Source organism: Apium graveolens, unplaced genomic scaffold (assembly GCF_009905375.1).
Source record: "Apium graveolens cultivar Ventura unplaced genomic scaffold, ASM990537v1 ctg4280, whole genome shotgun sequence".
NCBI lineage: Eukaryota > Viridiplantae > Streptophyta > Magnoliopsida > Apiales > Apiaceae > Apium > Apium graveolens.
In genome coordinates this window covers 8307-24358 of record NW_027418473.1, presented here as the reverse complement: position 1 = coordinate 24358, position 16052 = coordinate 8307, and the positions used below count along the sequence as shown (strand labels likewise).

The 16052-nt window shown below is 32.7% G+C and overlaps 3 protein-coding genes across 6 annotated transcripts; 1 reads left to right on the top strand and 2 right to left on the bottom strand.

The window, feature by feature from the left end:
• The first annotated feature begins 1052 nt into the window (after nucleotides 1-1052).
• On the top strand, nucleotides 1053-4529 carry LOC141701671 (ATP-dependent Clp protease proteolytic subunit-related protein 2, chloroplastic-like). Its single transcript, XM_074505303.1, has 9 exons — nucleotides 1053-1207; nucleotides 1338-1381; nucleotides 1486-1558; nucleotides 1768-1888; nucleotides 2131-2268; nucleotides 2394-2510; nucleotides 3349-3417; nucleotides 3570-3665; nucleotides 4234-4529. Exons 1-9 carry the CDS (start codon nucleotides 1125-1127, stop codon nucleotides 4369-4371), a joined length of 879 nt encoding a protein of 292 aa, XP_074361404.1. The 5' UTR covers nucleotides 1053-1124; the 3' UTR covers nucleotides 4372-4529.
• Nucleotides 4530-5151: 622 nt separating this feature from the next.
• Nucleotides 5152-10103, bottom strand: LOC141701672 (uncharacterized). Of its 4 annotated transcripts, none has more exons than XR_012566872.1 (3): nucleotides 9245-10102; nucleotides 7471-8633; nucleotides 5152-5966 (listed from the first exon to the last, which is right to left on the bottom strand). XR_012566872.1 is itself a non-coding variant. In XM_074505304.1 (3 exons), the coding sequence occupies exons 2-3, from the start codon at nucleotides 8613-8615 to the stop codon at nucleotides 5630-5632; spliced, it is 372 nt and encodes a 123-aa protein (XP_074361405.1). In that variant the 5' UTR covers nucleotides 8616-8633; nucleotides 9245-10086; the 3' UTR covers nucleotides 5152-5629. The 4 variants fall into 4 exon arrangements, 1 of the variants encoding a protein (XP_074361405.1); XM_074505304.1 differs by having other exon boundaries at nucleotides 8581-8633; nucleotides 9245-10086; XR_012566871.1 differs by lacking the exon at nucleotides 5152-5966 and adding an exon at nucleotides 6809-7359.
• Nucleotides 10104-10322: 219 nt separating this feature from the next.
• On the bottom strand, nucleotides 10323-14303 carry LOC141701670 (methylsterol monooxygenase 1-2-like). The gene is made up of 5 exons (XM_074505302.1): nucleotides 13865-14303; nucleotides 12970-13292; nucleotides 11509-11656; nucleotides 11381-11413; nucleotides 10323-10804 (listed from the first exon to the last, which is right to left on the bottom strand). Exons 1-5 carry the CDS (start codon nucleotides 14192-14194, stop codon nucleotides 10724-10726), a joined length of 915 nt encoding a protein of 304 aa, XP_074361403.1. The 5' UTR covers nucleotides 14195-14303; the 3' UTR covers nucleotides 10323-10723.
• Nucleotides 14304-16052: the final 1749 nt, after the last annotated feature.

Genomic DNA, 16052 nt, shown 5'->3' with positions numbered 1-16052 from the left:
TACGGACGTCTACGTATGCAGGTTACCTCTGACCAATAATAAATTAAAGTGGAAAATCCTACATAAGTTAGTTAAGGGCAAAAAGTTATTATCCGATAAGTATGCAATTTATAAATTAAGGTTTCCACTATACTTTGGTATTACCCAAAATTAAATGGTACTGTAAAATAATTTTAATAGGCGGTGCTCCGACCATATATATTTAAATTATTAGTAGAGGGTGTAACCAGGTCTACTCCGGTCATATATATATATATATATATATATATATATATATATATATATATATATATATATATATATATATATATATATATATATATATATATATATATATATAATTTATATGTAGAGGGTGTAACCACGTCTGTATATTTAAGTTAAAATTATACCTTCTCAATTTCGGCAGGATTTCGTGCTGATAACGTGTTGTAAAATACTAATTATATTATAATACTAATTGTATTAAATAAAAGGGGTGGAGAGGGGATAAAGAAGAGAATGCAAGCAAATAAGATATTGCTATGTCCCGGTGTGTTTTTCATTCACAAGTGCAAGGCTTTTATAGGAAATGCAAGGAATAAGATATTAATTGCATGTATACAATTTCAAATACTATTTCATAAACCTCTATTACAAGTTCACAATATTGATCATCTGTGACAATCATATTATAACATGATTACAATTTTTATACCAAAAAAGTTTTTTTAATAAGAATAGAATTTAAGAAAAAATTAGGATACCCCTTTCATGAATATAACAAAATTACCAGTAACTTTATTATTACAAATATATATAAATAACCCGCTCGATATTAAATATTGTGATTATTATCATTACAAATTATGTTTTATAAAAAAATAAAGTATTTTGACGGTGTTATTTATTATTATTCTTTATATAATGTATTTTTTTGGTAGCAACAGTAACCACAATATTTTTTTTTTTTCAAAATACATTATGTAGACCTAATTCAAAACAAAATAAAAATGTACAGAAAAAGCAATTACAATGGGCTTCTAATGAATACGGGTCGGGTCGTAAGATTTAATCCGGATCCAAATTCTAAGCAATCACTTGTTCCATTTTGTTATCTGAGTTGTGTTCTCTGACTTTGTAAAATGCAAATAACGCTTTCTCTCCAAACATCAAGCTCTTCTTCATGTCTCCACTCTCGCTCTACACCTTCCCACTCTTCTTTAAGGTCTCTCTCTCTCTCTCTCTCTCTCTCTCTCTCTCTCTGTCAAAATATACATAAATTTATGTGTGCGGTATCTTCTATGCTATTGTACAGATTTTTGGTTTAATTGTGTATAATTTTGTTCTTTTGGCAGCTGTGCAACCAAGGTTTTTGTGGGTTTGAGGCTACAATCTCCAAGTTTGAATCTTTTACTCTTTTTCTACCTTTTTTGTATTTCATTTGATGGGTATCTTTTCATTGGTATTAATTGTGTTTTAATTGAGTTTTCTTGATTTTGGCAGCTTCTTATGGAATTTCAAGGCCTAATTTGAATGTTGAGTTTCATAACAAGGTGCATAAGAGTATTGAATCCAGGTGTGCTTTCGAATTCCTTTGTTTAATGTTGTTTTGGTTATTCGTACTGAATTTGAACTCTCTAATAATTTGTTAGTTGGGGCATATTTTGTTAAATAAAAATAAATTACTGAAATTTAGAACTTGGGTATGATATCTGATAGCATCGTGACCAGAGTAAGTTGAGTATTCTTTGGGGAGAGAAGGGCTTATAATTTTTTTTATTGTAGGGCTTGTAATGGTAAACCAAACCGGTCACGTGCTAGAATGATGCCCATAGGGACACCAAGAGTGCCGTACAGAACACCCGGTGAGGGTAGTTGGCAATGGGTTGATTTATGGAATGCACTGGTAAGTGAATACAACTTTTTGACCTTTAATTTTTATACACTAAGATAGTTGTGGTGCATTGGCGCTCGATGGACAAGCAATGGTGTATTCATTTTGCATGAACTAATAATATAGCCGGACTATATTCTCTTCCATATTCTATATATAGTTGTGTTTGAATAAGTTTTGGTTAAGATAAACTGCCACCCAACAATTCATTTACCTATGCAAGCCACTAATAATTCACTTAACTCTTGTTGCAGTACCGAGAACGTGTTATATTCATCGGGCAAAATATAGATGAAGAATTTAGCAACCAAATACTGGCAACGATGTTATACCTTGATAGTATCGAATCTTCCAAGATGATGTATATGTACATCAATGGTCCTGGTGGAGATGTAAGTTACTCTATAATCTAGTTATCACATGTGAAAATATTTGCACATTGGTTTATAAAACTTAGTTAAAAATTTAATTAGTCTTTGCCTATACCTCTTTACTGGATTGTTGTCTACTTGTTCAGCTCACTCCAAGTATGGCTATCTATGACACAATGCAAAGCTTAAAAAGTCCTGTTGGTACTCACTGTGTGGGCTACGCTTATAATCTTGCTGGTTTTCTTCTTGCTGCTGGAGAAAAGGTAGTACTCTTATAGCACAATAGTAGTTCGAATTTGGAGACAATATATGTAGGAAAATATTATTCTGTGATACTTTATAGACAATTTACATAGGCATTTTGTGATAATAAGGGGACCAGATCAAAAATGGTGCATATGCTGTATATGGTAAACCAAGTAACCTTTCCATTTTTCGAACTCTTAAACAGCTCTCTGTCTTAAAACAATGTTCATGATTCTCAATTTTTGTAATGTTGCATTCATAGCCTATAGTCAGTCATGTGGTATTAGTATTACTCGGGCGCTCTCAGCACACAAAATTGATTATTCCATGTTGCCTGTGTACAGACTGCAAATCCATATTGAGTTGATGAATTATTATCTGTTCCTGTGAGGTGTTTAATGGCCTTGATTAAAAGTGTTATCCCTTTGAAGTGTGAAAAGTGAATACCCGGATTTAGCAGTTTCCAATGGCAAATAGAACTACTAAAGTTTTTTAAATGCTATACTTTTGACGAGGTAAATTCGAGACTCTAAAAGAATTAGATAGTATCTGCCTACGTATTTTCGGAATTGGTTTGCAAAATGATAAGTGTGAAGTAGTAGGTGATTGTAGCACTGGTTCTTTGGTCTTAGTAATTCAAAAGCAAACCTTTACTTGTGAAATTTTATTTTATATTTGTAAGTATCCCTTAGTCAAGACCTTCCAATATTTCAACAAACGAAAATCGTATACATAACGCTCCCTATGAGATAGACTAGTCATAACTTGTTGAAGTTAAAATGTAAAATTTAATTATCTTGTTCTTGTGCATGAGATCTATCCTAAACTCTTCTCTTCTTTTCTTGCATTATGAAGGGCAATCGCAATGCAATGCCTCTTTCCAGAGTTGCCTTACAATCCCCTGCAGGGGCAGCTCGTGGTCAGGTCTGACTATGTCTTGCCTTAATATTAGTTAAATTGATATATATATATATATATATATATATATATATATATATATATATATATATTTCCACCAGTATCATATTAAGTCTCCTGTATGCAGTCATGTATATTTACAATTAGTAATTCGACAGGCTGATGACATTCGCAATGAGGCAAACGAGCTTCTCAGAATTAGAGATTATCTTTTTAAAGAGTTGTCACAGAAGACGGGCCAGCCTGAAGAGAAGGTATATTCAATTTCTTGCTGGAATTATTTTTGTTTTAGTTGTTTGCAAAGTTTTTCTGGCCAGCTGGCCTCCTTTTATTCTTAAACTTAAACAGAAGATGATATTAGAATGTTATAGCTAGGGTTTTGTTTTCTGTAAGCCTGACCGGATATTTGATGCTGTTTAAGCGAGTGGTTCCTTACTAGCTTATAGGTAAAATGCATTGTTTATAATTATTATTGTGGATGATCCATTCTCCATTGTGGTTTGGGGCTACATCTTAGTAGTTTAAGCCAGCTCTAAATTCCGTTGAAAGCCATCGAGGCCGTGACAACCTTAAATTGAAACATGAATGTTGTAGTTAATGCACTTTGTACTATGTTGTTAGTCTGATCTAAATTTTCTTCTGTACAACTCAGGGTTGCCTAATTGGTTGTAGACAAGAAGAGTAGTGTCACTTTTGTAATTTAGAGAAAGTAATCAAATAATATTTTACCAAGATAATATGTATCAGTACATTCTTCAGGTGGTCTTGTTGTCTTTATATTATGTTTATCACATTTTTTTAAAATTTTTACTACATTACCAGATTTATAATGACTTAAGCCGGATGAAACGCTTTAATGCTCAAGAAGCTTTGGAGTATGGGCTAATTGATCGTATAGTTAGGCCTCCCAGAATAAAGGCTGATGCAGTATCAAGAAATGCCGGAACTGGTCTTGGTTAGTGTACATTTATTTTTGTGTACCATATTGACCGGTATTTGTTATGTAGTTCAAATTGTTTCCCAGGGTTAACTGTTTAACTTGTATGATTCTCAAATAATAGAAGAGCACTGCATATAAGTGTTTAATATTTGACATCTTTTGTGTGACTTAACCATCATTTTGTCTTCATGGGATCTAATTAACAGTTAAAAGTGGTTGAATTCTGTTGTAAACATTTGTTGTGATTTTAGTAACTGCTCACAGCAATCAGCGTTGTCCTTTAGTCTTATTTGTGGTGTTCCAGGCTCCGGACTCTCCTACTTCATTTGGGGAATAGAAAGGTGAGGGTGTTTCATATTCAGAGTTTATGCATGTAAGTCAACCAAATATATACATATATGCAAAAAAAAAAAAAAACACACGGAGTTATTTTTTTCTAGTGAGTGATAGATAATATTCAGGTTGGCTGATTGATGCTGCAGATAGTGTATACAGGTCATAGATATGATAGCTTTTACCTTCTTCACTCACATGTGTTTCTGTTAATATTTTCCTCTCAATGCATTTTCATTTTCTTATTTACCAATCCTTGCATTTCAATATTTTTCTCGCAAAATCTTGCAGCTATGCCAGTTTTTGCGGTATCTTATTTTAAATGTTACCGTAGCTAAATTCATATGAATGTAACCATTCTATAAGATTCAGTACTTGACAGTTATATCTTATTAAATTTTTAGAAAGATGAGAATCCCATCACTTACCATTGTAGTAGTTTTGTTCATTAAATAAAGGCTAAGACTAAATCCCTGACCAAAGGGCTTTATTGTAAAGGTGGATGTAAAAAATGAAGAGGAAGGGAAGAAGAGATAGACATCCTCTGATCCTCAACCAAGAAATCTAAGCTACAGCAGGAACTCTAAGATGTTCTGATAACTAGATACCAGTAGGAAACATAAAATTGGAAATAGAATGTGGATATTTAGTATATACCAAACTTGAGCAGGGGGTCTTCACGGAAACAACCTATCTACTTCGAGTGGGGGTAACTGGTAAGGTCTGTAGACCTTCTGAATGGGATATGATGTGTAATTGTGTATGTTTTGTTGGGTTTGATTAATTTACCAAACTTCAGAGCTAAGTCACAGGGTTGTTAGGCCAAGCGTTGTCATGTGATTGTCATTTGGCATTTGGGCCATACGCATGGTCGCTTTGGAAGTTTTAACAGATATTTGCACCGGACTATTGTTTCAGAAATCTATGCATCAACTATCAAGTAGTTCACATAGTCAATGTAGTTTTGTCGTTCATTTGTTCTTCCTTCCATCCTCGTATGACCTTAGAGATGAATGCTTCAGCTTTGTTCTCCAAGTCATGGTCAGTCTCTTCTTTATCCTCAATCCAGTCTATTTCACTGTCACTACCATTATCATCATCATCATCATCCTCCTCCTCATAACCACTTGAGCCACAGTGAGAGTCAGAATCATTTGAACCATATATATCGCTGTCCTCACTATTATACCCTGTATCCTCCATTTGCTTCTCCGACGCTCCGTCAAAAAATTGAAAAGAAGATAGTGGCTCGTCTACTCCGTCAGCAGATGATCGAAAACTCCTGGTTAGAATAACAAATATGATGCTGTTGAAGACAAAATATTGAAAGGTACTCGTAGATGAAATCTTAAAAAGATTGTCATACAACATAGATAAATTTAGTAGTAGCAGAGAAATGAATGTGCATAGAACAATAAATAGAAGCATCAGAACTATGGTTGCTTTCATCTTGTGTCACATGATAAACAAGCAGGCAGGTTTGTATTTCTTTATAAGACTTACTGACATTCTTTTATACTTTGTAGGAGTAAGAGTAATTCAGTAGACATATAGTTGTGCTTTCTAAGAAAGTTATATTTTAGGCTTAATATAATAAGCTTCCAAGCAAAAATCATGAAGCTTTCCTGCAGATGCATGCTTACAACTTTGCTATGCAACTTCAGTAGGCCAGGCTTTATTGCCACATGTCAGTAAATAAATTATGGGTCTGTATAGCCTGTATAATTAGATCTTACTGTACAGTGTACACATCAAATGTGCAAGGAATTCAGGGTAGAACTTCCCAGGAAAAGATGTTTGCGTATATTATTATGGAATCTCATTGACTTTAACCTTAATTTTATGTAGTGAAACAGTTTCTAGATTGCTTTGGGACCAAGTTGCCCAAGGCCCAGGCTAGTGGAAAAGAGAAATGATTTGAGGAAATTGTAAATAATTTTTTTTACTGAAACACATTTGGAATTATATTTTTAAAATTATATTTTTTTTGTTCAAAAAATATATTTTTACACAACACAGCTGCACAAGTTAGAATCTCGTGGATATACTATATGAATAAAAGATAACATTTATGAGTTAAATAAAATCTTCGTCCATCACCTGATACCAACTGGAATGTCAATATGCTCATGAAAATTGAAAAACACGATTAGATAGATAGAACAAGCAGCTTTGGGTGTATGATGAATCACTATTGCTGAACGATTAACAGACTCCAAACGAATAACACATCTAAAACACGATAACATCTGGGCAGAGTTTTGAAAAAATCTGGTATGTTCTCATGCTTTTTTGCCTAAGAACACCATCAACTCAAAATCACTTTTTCCATACTACTCTCGAACTCTATTTTCTTTATAATTCTACCATCTTGTTTTAGAGCTTGCATCATCTTGTCCTCTTTCAACTCCCTTTATCTGTACTTTTCAGTTCCATCTCTAACATCCTACATAATTCCCACTCAGATCCACTAGAACCCAACTATAGTCATCAGTCAGCAGTCTAAGGAGTCATTTCTTCTTGGTTGATTAAGTTTGAGTTGTCTTAACGACTAGGTCAAGTGGCTGACCACACAGTCGTTAAGGCAACTTGACCTACATTTCACTTTATTCTCAACCCACTCGTTCCATTGCAACCGAGCAAATACAGAATATATGTTTACATGTAATCCGGACCTGTATAGATGATACGTGACATTCATTCTTCCAGCATGTATGAAACTACCCAAAGATGATAATGTCATGTTGCCTTTTAGGGGCGTTAAAGAGTTGAAGGGAATCACATACCTATTATTACATCTACAGAATTTCAGCAACCCATAATACTTTTATTGATGCATGAACCTACAAACACTACAGCGGGTGGCAAAAAATGCTGCTGGCTTGTCAATATGTCAAAAAGTTTTTTCTTCTTTTGCTTGGACTCCACCCAGATTGCTACCTGTTTTACAAAAGAATTTTGATTGCCAGGATTTCCAACGGTCACAACAGTCAAATCATTTGTCAATATGCTTGCCATTTTCTCAACTTCTTTTGAAACCGTGGCCGAATACATCAAAACTTGGGGCTGTGACAGAGCTCTATATATTTGCATCACTTGTTCACGAAAGCCCTTCTGAAGTACGCAATCCACTTCATCAAGTACTAAAATTGAAACGCCATCCAAATCCATATCATGCTTATTTAAATTGTGACGCCCCCGGTCCCGAAAGTCCCAACTTGGGCATGTGCCCACGGTCCGTCAAATCCAAACCTTTTTCTCAAAATTTATACTCACAAAAATTGAATTAATATAAATAATAATACAATTTCTTTCATTTCTTCAAATCCGCCATCTCAATATATTACAAACCCTGATACAAACCTCAACCAATATTGTGCTATCAACTCTACGTCGTTCAACATATCTTTACCCAAGATACATATTCTAGAAATCTCATATAAGATTTAGTAAAATATAGGGTGAGCTACACAGCTCAGTAAGCATATACTGTATAATTTAACCGAGGCTTATTTAATAAAACAAAGTTCTTCGGTTCACCAGAAATACCAAAATTTTGAGAAAAACAAATAATTCATCCAGTTAAGAGTCATGTATGCATCATCACTAGATATCACAATCATCAAGAGTTCATCAAAATAGTTCTCAGAAGATTAAAACGGAGTATTCAAGCACGATAGGTTCATCAATTCATCAAGTTCATCAAGTTGGGATCCCAACCAGCTAAACAATTGGTTTAGCTTAATTCCGACAAAGAAGCATCATCATCGGTTATCGGTTCATCAAGTATCAGTGCAAGAATACTCGTTTTTCATCAGTGAATCATCAATTAAATCAAATCAAGCATCATTTAAAGATCAAAATATCAACAGTGAAATAGTACAATATATACTTACAAATACCACCGACAACCAATTGTTATTACTCGCATATCCTCTGCGTTTACCACCTAAACAATTATGATACACACAAATATTTAACATCTCTTCAAATTAATTAATTAAACTCTAAATTTTAATCAACAATATTTTTGAGTTTTTAGTTCAAAATCGATAATCAAACCATCCATTAAAAATGCCATTCCGCACACTGCACTTATGCATTTTTAATAAATCGGAAAATAATTTTCTTAACAAGATATTCTCCGGATCTCATCCTTAATATCATTCAAATCACTCATAAAAATTTGATCACAGAATTAATCTTTTAACCTAGCAAACCAATTGCTCAAATTTACAACAGAACACAAAAAATTCTACGATCGAAAAATAACTATTTTAATACCAAATTTCTATAACACCTTCCTCGATATCATATCAATCTACCATAAAATTATTCAATCGGAACTAAGTCATTACGTAACCAAACGATTCATTTTAATATGAACAGAACCTCTAAAACTTCTCTTCTGCACTCCTCTATTAAAACAACAATTACTCTCAAATCTCAACTCATATGTTCAAATAACGTCATATTTTGTATGCATATAATAGAGACCATATAGAACAACTTTCATTCAGAACCTATCATCAAAATCAGTCATTAAAATCTTCGATTTACCTGTTCAAAAGCTGCGCAGAATCTGTGTGGTTTTTAAAGCTATGGCAAGAGTTTCTTCTTTCATCTTTCTTCTTCTTTTCTTTCTTCTTGTGTTCATAGCTTAATGAGAGAGAGGAAGTGATGTGATAAGGTTGTTCTTGACTAGCTTATTTGAGAAGTTTTGGGGGGGTTCCTCCTTATCTTTTTTTTATCCTTCATATTTATTTCTTCTTTTTTTTTTCTTTTTCTCTTTTCTTTTCTCGTGATTATCCATTAATGAACAAAAAAAAGATCTAGAGATCCTTATAGATAATTCTTATGATTTCTAGAAATTGGGCTTTATTATAAAGGCTTGAATTTGGGCTTGCTCAATTTGAAAATCAACCAAAAATTTTCATAAATCTCATGGGCTTTCTTGATAATACTTTTGACCCACTACTCTATTTAAATTCTTAAATATATTTTTGCACCTAAAAACCCCAAAATTATATGATCAAAATTTTTTCTTCTAATGATTCACAATATATACTCCAATTCAGAAATCTTTCACTTCACTTAAAATGTTATGTTTTCTTCTAATGATTTACAATATGTACTCCAATTCATAAATCTTTCACTTCACTTACAATGTTACGCTATTTATCCGATTTACGTGTCACCTCTAAAATTCCCATAACTGGTAAAATAAAATTTATTAAATTTGTATACCATCTCTAATCATCCACCAAACGTTTTTACTCAAATATAAATTTTCTCTAAGGTCTCCGAGACCTCTAAATTTTATTCTTGCATTTCCCAATCCATTTATAGAATCCTCCTCCTTAAAGTATGTTAAGATTTCACTAAAATAAGTCTTCCTCCAACACAATCCCCTTGATTAATTTCCCAATTAATCTTACTTGAAATAATATATTCTATTAAAACAGTATGTAAGTTGGGGTATTACATAAATGAACGCCGTGGACCATATTTTTTGTGAATAAGAGCATATTCTGCTAAAAATATTATTTAAAGATATCGTCTGCAACTGCAAGTATAGATTATTATTAATAAAAGCTTATAACTTTTTTATTTAGCAAAAAAAAAAAAAACTTATAACTTTTGAACACTCCAATGTCATTGTAGACTGACCAAGTTGGCATCCATATTATTTATATTACATTGGGCCTATAAAGAATACAAGAGCAATAGGCCTCTATTGAGGAGTCCAACTGAAAGAAGAAACGCGCAGTTCACAAACCAGGAAACATGATATTCTAAAAAATCCTCAGGCCAGAAGGCATTAGGGCTCAAGGGGGAGACAAACCTACAATTCGCATTATCAAAGAACCCAAATTCATCACGAAGACTTAAGAGAGGGGAGTACAATTTATACATACCTGACTAACTTAGAGAAGCTACATAATATATCCTCTTAAGCCTATGTGCCAAATTGGTCGGTACTAACGAGGAGAATGCCACAATATAACATTTTGGAGAAGGATGCCCAAGTAACGGGAACTAGTCAGCCTTAAGATCCTGACTGGAGATATTCTGTGAGCCTTGACTCTTTTGTTCATGGTTCTTTGTCCCCTCTTTCAACTGAATAGGATCGAGAAAAAATGGTTAGAAAATAATGTAGACATCAAAGATGATCAATCAGGTAGAGTAATTCCAGGTCATCAAATACTAGAGGTTTATTCTTCAAGTGTAGAAGATGTTGTGAACCATGAAGGCTGTTGTGTTCAAGAGTAAAACGGTAAAATAAGGTTGCACAAGAAAAGAAAAACATCCCAAAACGTTGTAAACCAAAATAAGCACTATAAGTAAATTGGATATTGTAAGTCATGGATATACAGAATATAGGAAAGCAATGGCCAAACATACTATGCAAAACTAAATTGCCCTTAACATCATAATTAAAAATTACCGAGCACATTTTATTATAGATTCAACATAAGTAGACCTGTTGTTTAAAGATTTGGGTAGAAGTTAATGCTAAAATTTTGGCCTTTCTCAATATATGAAACCCTACTACAAGTACAGATGTAATCCCGCTGTGTTGCCTCCACAATCCCCATGCACACAAGCAAAAATGAGATATGAAACTTTTTCTAAGTCGGTTGTTCCATGTATCAAGTAGGTACGATAACAAAACAACAAATTTGTAGTGTTTACCTGCTGAAGAAGTCTCTTTTGACATCGGTAGCCCTGATGCATTCATAAATTCAGAATGATAATAGTTAGTCCATAGCTAGTTCATTTGAAAAAGTGCAATGAGAAAAATAGCAGCTTTTTTTAAATACCTTGTCTGTTCCATATATGTAATCACAGTATGTGAACACTGAAGCAAAGTTGCTGTGGCTTTGCTCACCAACATAATGATGATAATCATGGTGGTCTGCGCCACCATAAAAGGGAATGAATTTTGTTGGAGTCCAAGGAATATCATACCTGTATATTAACATCACGCCCAGAGTCCAAAGCTTAAGTTTAACTTTAAAGATAAGCAACACAATAAGGACGGTGAGTCTTAGGAAGCATATAACGAAAGACTACTGAGGTTAATAAGCAATGACAAGAAACTTTGTACAAAGTGTATAACCCATAAAGCTAGACTCTCTACATGAGAAACCGATATTTTAGAAACCAAATTCGACCAGATGATACAAACAGGAGTTGTGAATTACCATTGTCCAGGTATCATCCTAAATATGAGGCACTCACAAGACTTTAATGCAAAGCCTTGTGTGTGTATCAAGGTTTTCATTGATCACACTACCGCAAATAGCTTTTGATGATCACCGTGTCAGATTTCTCTTGGTTTTCATATATACAAATACAATATAATAAGTGATGGTACTTAATATCCCTGTGCCCACATCAAAACTAACTTGGTGAAAGACTTTTTACTTGTAATGTGATTATAGAACTAATTTTGATTTTGTTCAGCTCTAATTGTTACACACTCATCTAATAATCCAAATGTAAATTTGATTTGGTAGTCCCTTGCATCTGCATGCACATTTACAATAATGCCAGCACAATATTTGGAAGACAACATAGTGATCCATTATCAAGCTCAATCCATTATCTAGCTCAAAAGACATCAAAGCTAATACTTAGAATGAACTAAATGAAGTTTAAGAGGAAAGATCTAGAATTACTATATCAGTTTTCAAGGTAGCGAAAAGAATAGCCAGGTCATGTACTAATTTCTATGCCAGATAAAACTGGCCACCTTCATTTCCACAAAATAATTTAGTTTTGAATATAGCCATATAAACACGTGAGATAAAATCCCAAAATTTTATGCCTGGAAGCCAGAAATAAGTTGTGAACACAGCCATTGGCATTAAAGACTTTACATAGGTAGGCAAGCAGCTTTATGGGATTATGGTAATTTCAGATATTTAGAAAAACAGTAAGCAAGAGAAAGGTGCATTGATCCAGTACAATCTCCAGAATTTCGAACAATTTTGGAAGTTGAAATATTATCTAAATAAATAATAAATTTAAATCCACAGCATGCAGTCTCTTAATTCTTAAAGAATTCAAATGTCCTAAAAAGAGAATAGAACCACCTAGACATAAAGGTCTTAAGGCAATTTATTTAGTGATTCAACAGTAACCATTATACCATTTGAAGTTCCTTATAAATGACATTATTCACTAACAAAATAATGCAAAAGTAGATAATGACACCAACATGTTGATCAATTAAATGTAATCATGAAAAACAAGTAGGGTTAACAAAGTATACATACCCACTATGAGTCTCGATTGCTTCAATCTGTCTCAACGCAATCCATAACCAGAAAGTAATCATATGCCCTGGAACCATCGCTGGCCCAAGAGCTGACGGAATCCCAAGAATTAAAACCTCCACCCAATGCGCATACGGTGCCGCAAACCCAATAGGAGCAGTATATTCATGGTGAACCCTATGAATCTTCTCGTACCCCCATTTACAATGCAGGAATCTATGGATCCAATAATTTGTATAATCCTCGACAACAAAATAAACAACCAATTGTGCCACTATCTCATAAACTGAAGGTAAGGGCAAACTTGTCCTTATCCCAATCATCTACAAAAGCACAACAGAAATCAATCAATTCACTATCAGTCTATGATCATACAGCTAAATTCAAACATAATGATATCTCTTAACTTAAATTCATTAATTTATTATATTTTATAAATCCTTAACAAAAAAAACACAGCCAACGGTGCCATCTCAACATCACAAACTATCTACGTGAAAGATATAACATCAAATCCTTTCTGCCTCTACAGTGTCATCCACAATCACATTTCAATGTAATCAACACTAAAATCAATTTTGTCCCCTACAAATCTCTCTCCCCCCTCTCGCTCCCTCCCTCCCTCCATCCCTCTCTCTACTCTCACACTCTCTCCCTCCCTCCCTCCCTCCCTCTCTCCCTCTCACAAACACATGAAATTCAAATAAAAATAGTCATCATCTAAAATCACAAAAAATAATCCAATCAATTATTCAACAACTCATATCAAGAATCGAAAAATTAAATCAACTATTAACGACACTAACATCAATTGCATAATCAACAAATCACATTACAAATCAATCAACCAGATCATAATTACACCAAAAAACTACTCAAATTCACAAAAAATTACTTGAATCGAAGGATACGAAGCGAGCTGAAGCGGTCCAACAACGAGAACAAACATCCTCACAACATCTCTATAACACTTCAACATCTCGCCATACGACAACTTAATCTTCGGTTGAATCTTATAAACACTAACAGCATTTCCAAACAAATATTCCATAAATACATAATATAAAGGACAAAGCGAGAAAATAATAAACAAAAACAAAATATTGTAACAGTATAACAAGTAATCTGATTTGTCAGCAGTGTGATTAAGCCACAGTGTTTCGGCGGTGGTTAGGGTTCTGCCGATGGCGGCCCCCGCCTCCACGACGGTCTTGTAAGGCAGCATCGCCGGCGGAGTCACCGGAGAGAGATGTGTGATGAGAGTGATGTAGAGAGTAATAACAAACAATAGTGTGCGAGTGTGAGCAGGTTACAGCGTGTACATATGAGTGTATAATGATGATTTATATATTGGTTGGATATAATAATTATATAAAGGTTGAAGAAATTCGATTTTTTTTGAATTACATCGATGATGTCGTAAATCGGGATATCTTTGTTACTGTCACGATTAATGCATGTTATAATCATGATTTGTCATGATGATTTGTTACTGTTTTTTATGATGATGGTTAGTTTATAATTATATTTGATATAATATTTTTTATTAATAGATTAATATTTAAAATATAATTATATAAATAGAAAGAGAAATATAATCTATATATTATATTATCTACGTTTAAATAAAATTATACTATATATCCGGGTTAAAATAGAAAAAAAACTACATATAGAGAAATTATAAAAATATCATATTTTCTAAGTCTTTTTTTTCTTATTTACCATCTTCTATAAATCTTAATAAAATACAATTCAACCAAAATCAACTAAATATATAAATAGTTGCATTAAATTTTTTAGTTGCATTTGATTGTAATCAAGGTTAAATCTAATTGCACTGAGTTAAGAATTCTTGTTGAAATTGCACCTGATCGCGGAAAACCGTTTTTTTTAAAAAAAAAATTGATAAATTGTATTTTTACAAATAAAAATTATGAAAAAGTATTTTATTACTTTTTGAAAAATGATATTCCTAGTAATTTTTCAAAAATCTTTTTGAACATGGCTATTTTTCAAAAGACACCTTAGTCATATTAAAAACATTTTAGTAATTTGACCTCACTTATATATTGGTCATATTTTATATTTATAATTATATTTAACATAAAAGTATTTATTTAGTGGATAAATATTCAGAATATAAATATATAAGTAATATTAAATATGTATAATGGTCTGGGCCAAAATAAGAAATATATACTATTTCGTTATGAATAAAAACTTTCGCGTTTGCAGGCTATTTCGTGATTCTGTGAGATTTATCCGGTGCACACATAAAAATCGCGGTTGCGGGTTACTTATGATAAAAAAAAACTTATACCATTCAACCAGTCTAAAACAAAATTAAAATAAGAAGAAAAATTATTGGTAGATATGTTTGGTCCGATATAAAATAATATAATAAGTATTATTTATTTGAAATTAAATAAAATTATATTATTGAAACAAAAAATACTCAAAATGCATGATTGCGTACCTATATATTAGGGGTGTATGCGATTATGTTGATGCAGATGGAAGGTGAAAGTTGTATCAAACCTCACGTAGCGGTTTTATGAAATTTCCAAACTCAATCACATATGCGGTTGTGATTAGTTGCGATTTTTTTGACCGCAAATTTGCGGTTATTGCAGGTGAATTTACGGATCAATCACTTTTAAACTTGTATAAAAAAGTTATACCAAAAAAACTCAAACTTAACATAAAAACTAATAATACATAAATTAATTTCTAACAAAGTTTTTTTTTCAACAAAAGTAAAAAGTCCCACGAAGTAACTTAGAATACGATCTTTACATTTCATATATCATTTATAATTAATCAGGCAAAAACTAATTCGGCTAGAATAAGAGTTTAAAATAGAGATAATTACATTTTCCACCCCTTATATTTCGTTAAACTCAATTTTGTATACATATTTTTTTATAAATTATAATTTGCATCCCCTACTTTGAAATCCGCTTCAACATGCACCATTTTTGCTTAATTTTTTAGTCCTAATTGCTGTCTCCAACAATATATCTTATCTTTTCTATTCAATAATAGATTATATATGTTGTTGTAAACAATAATTTGGGCAA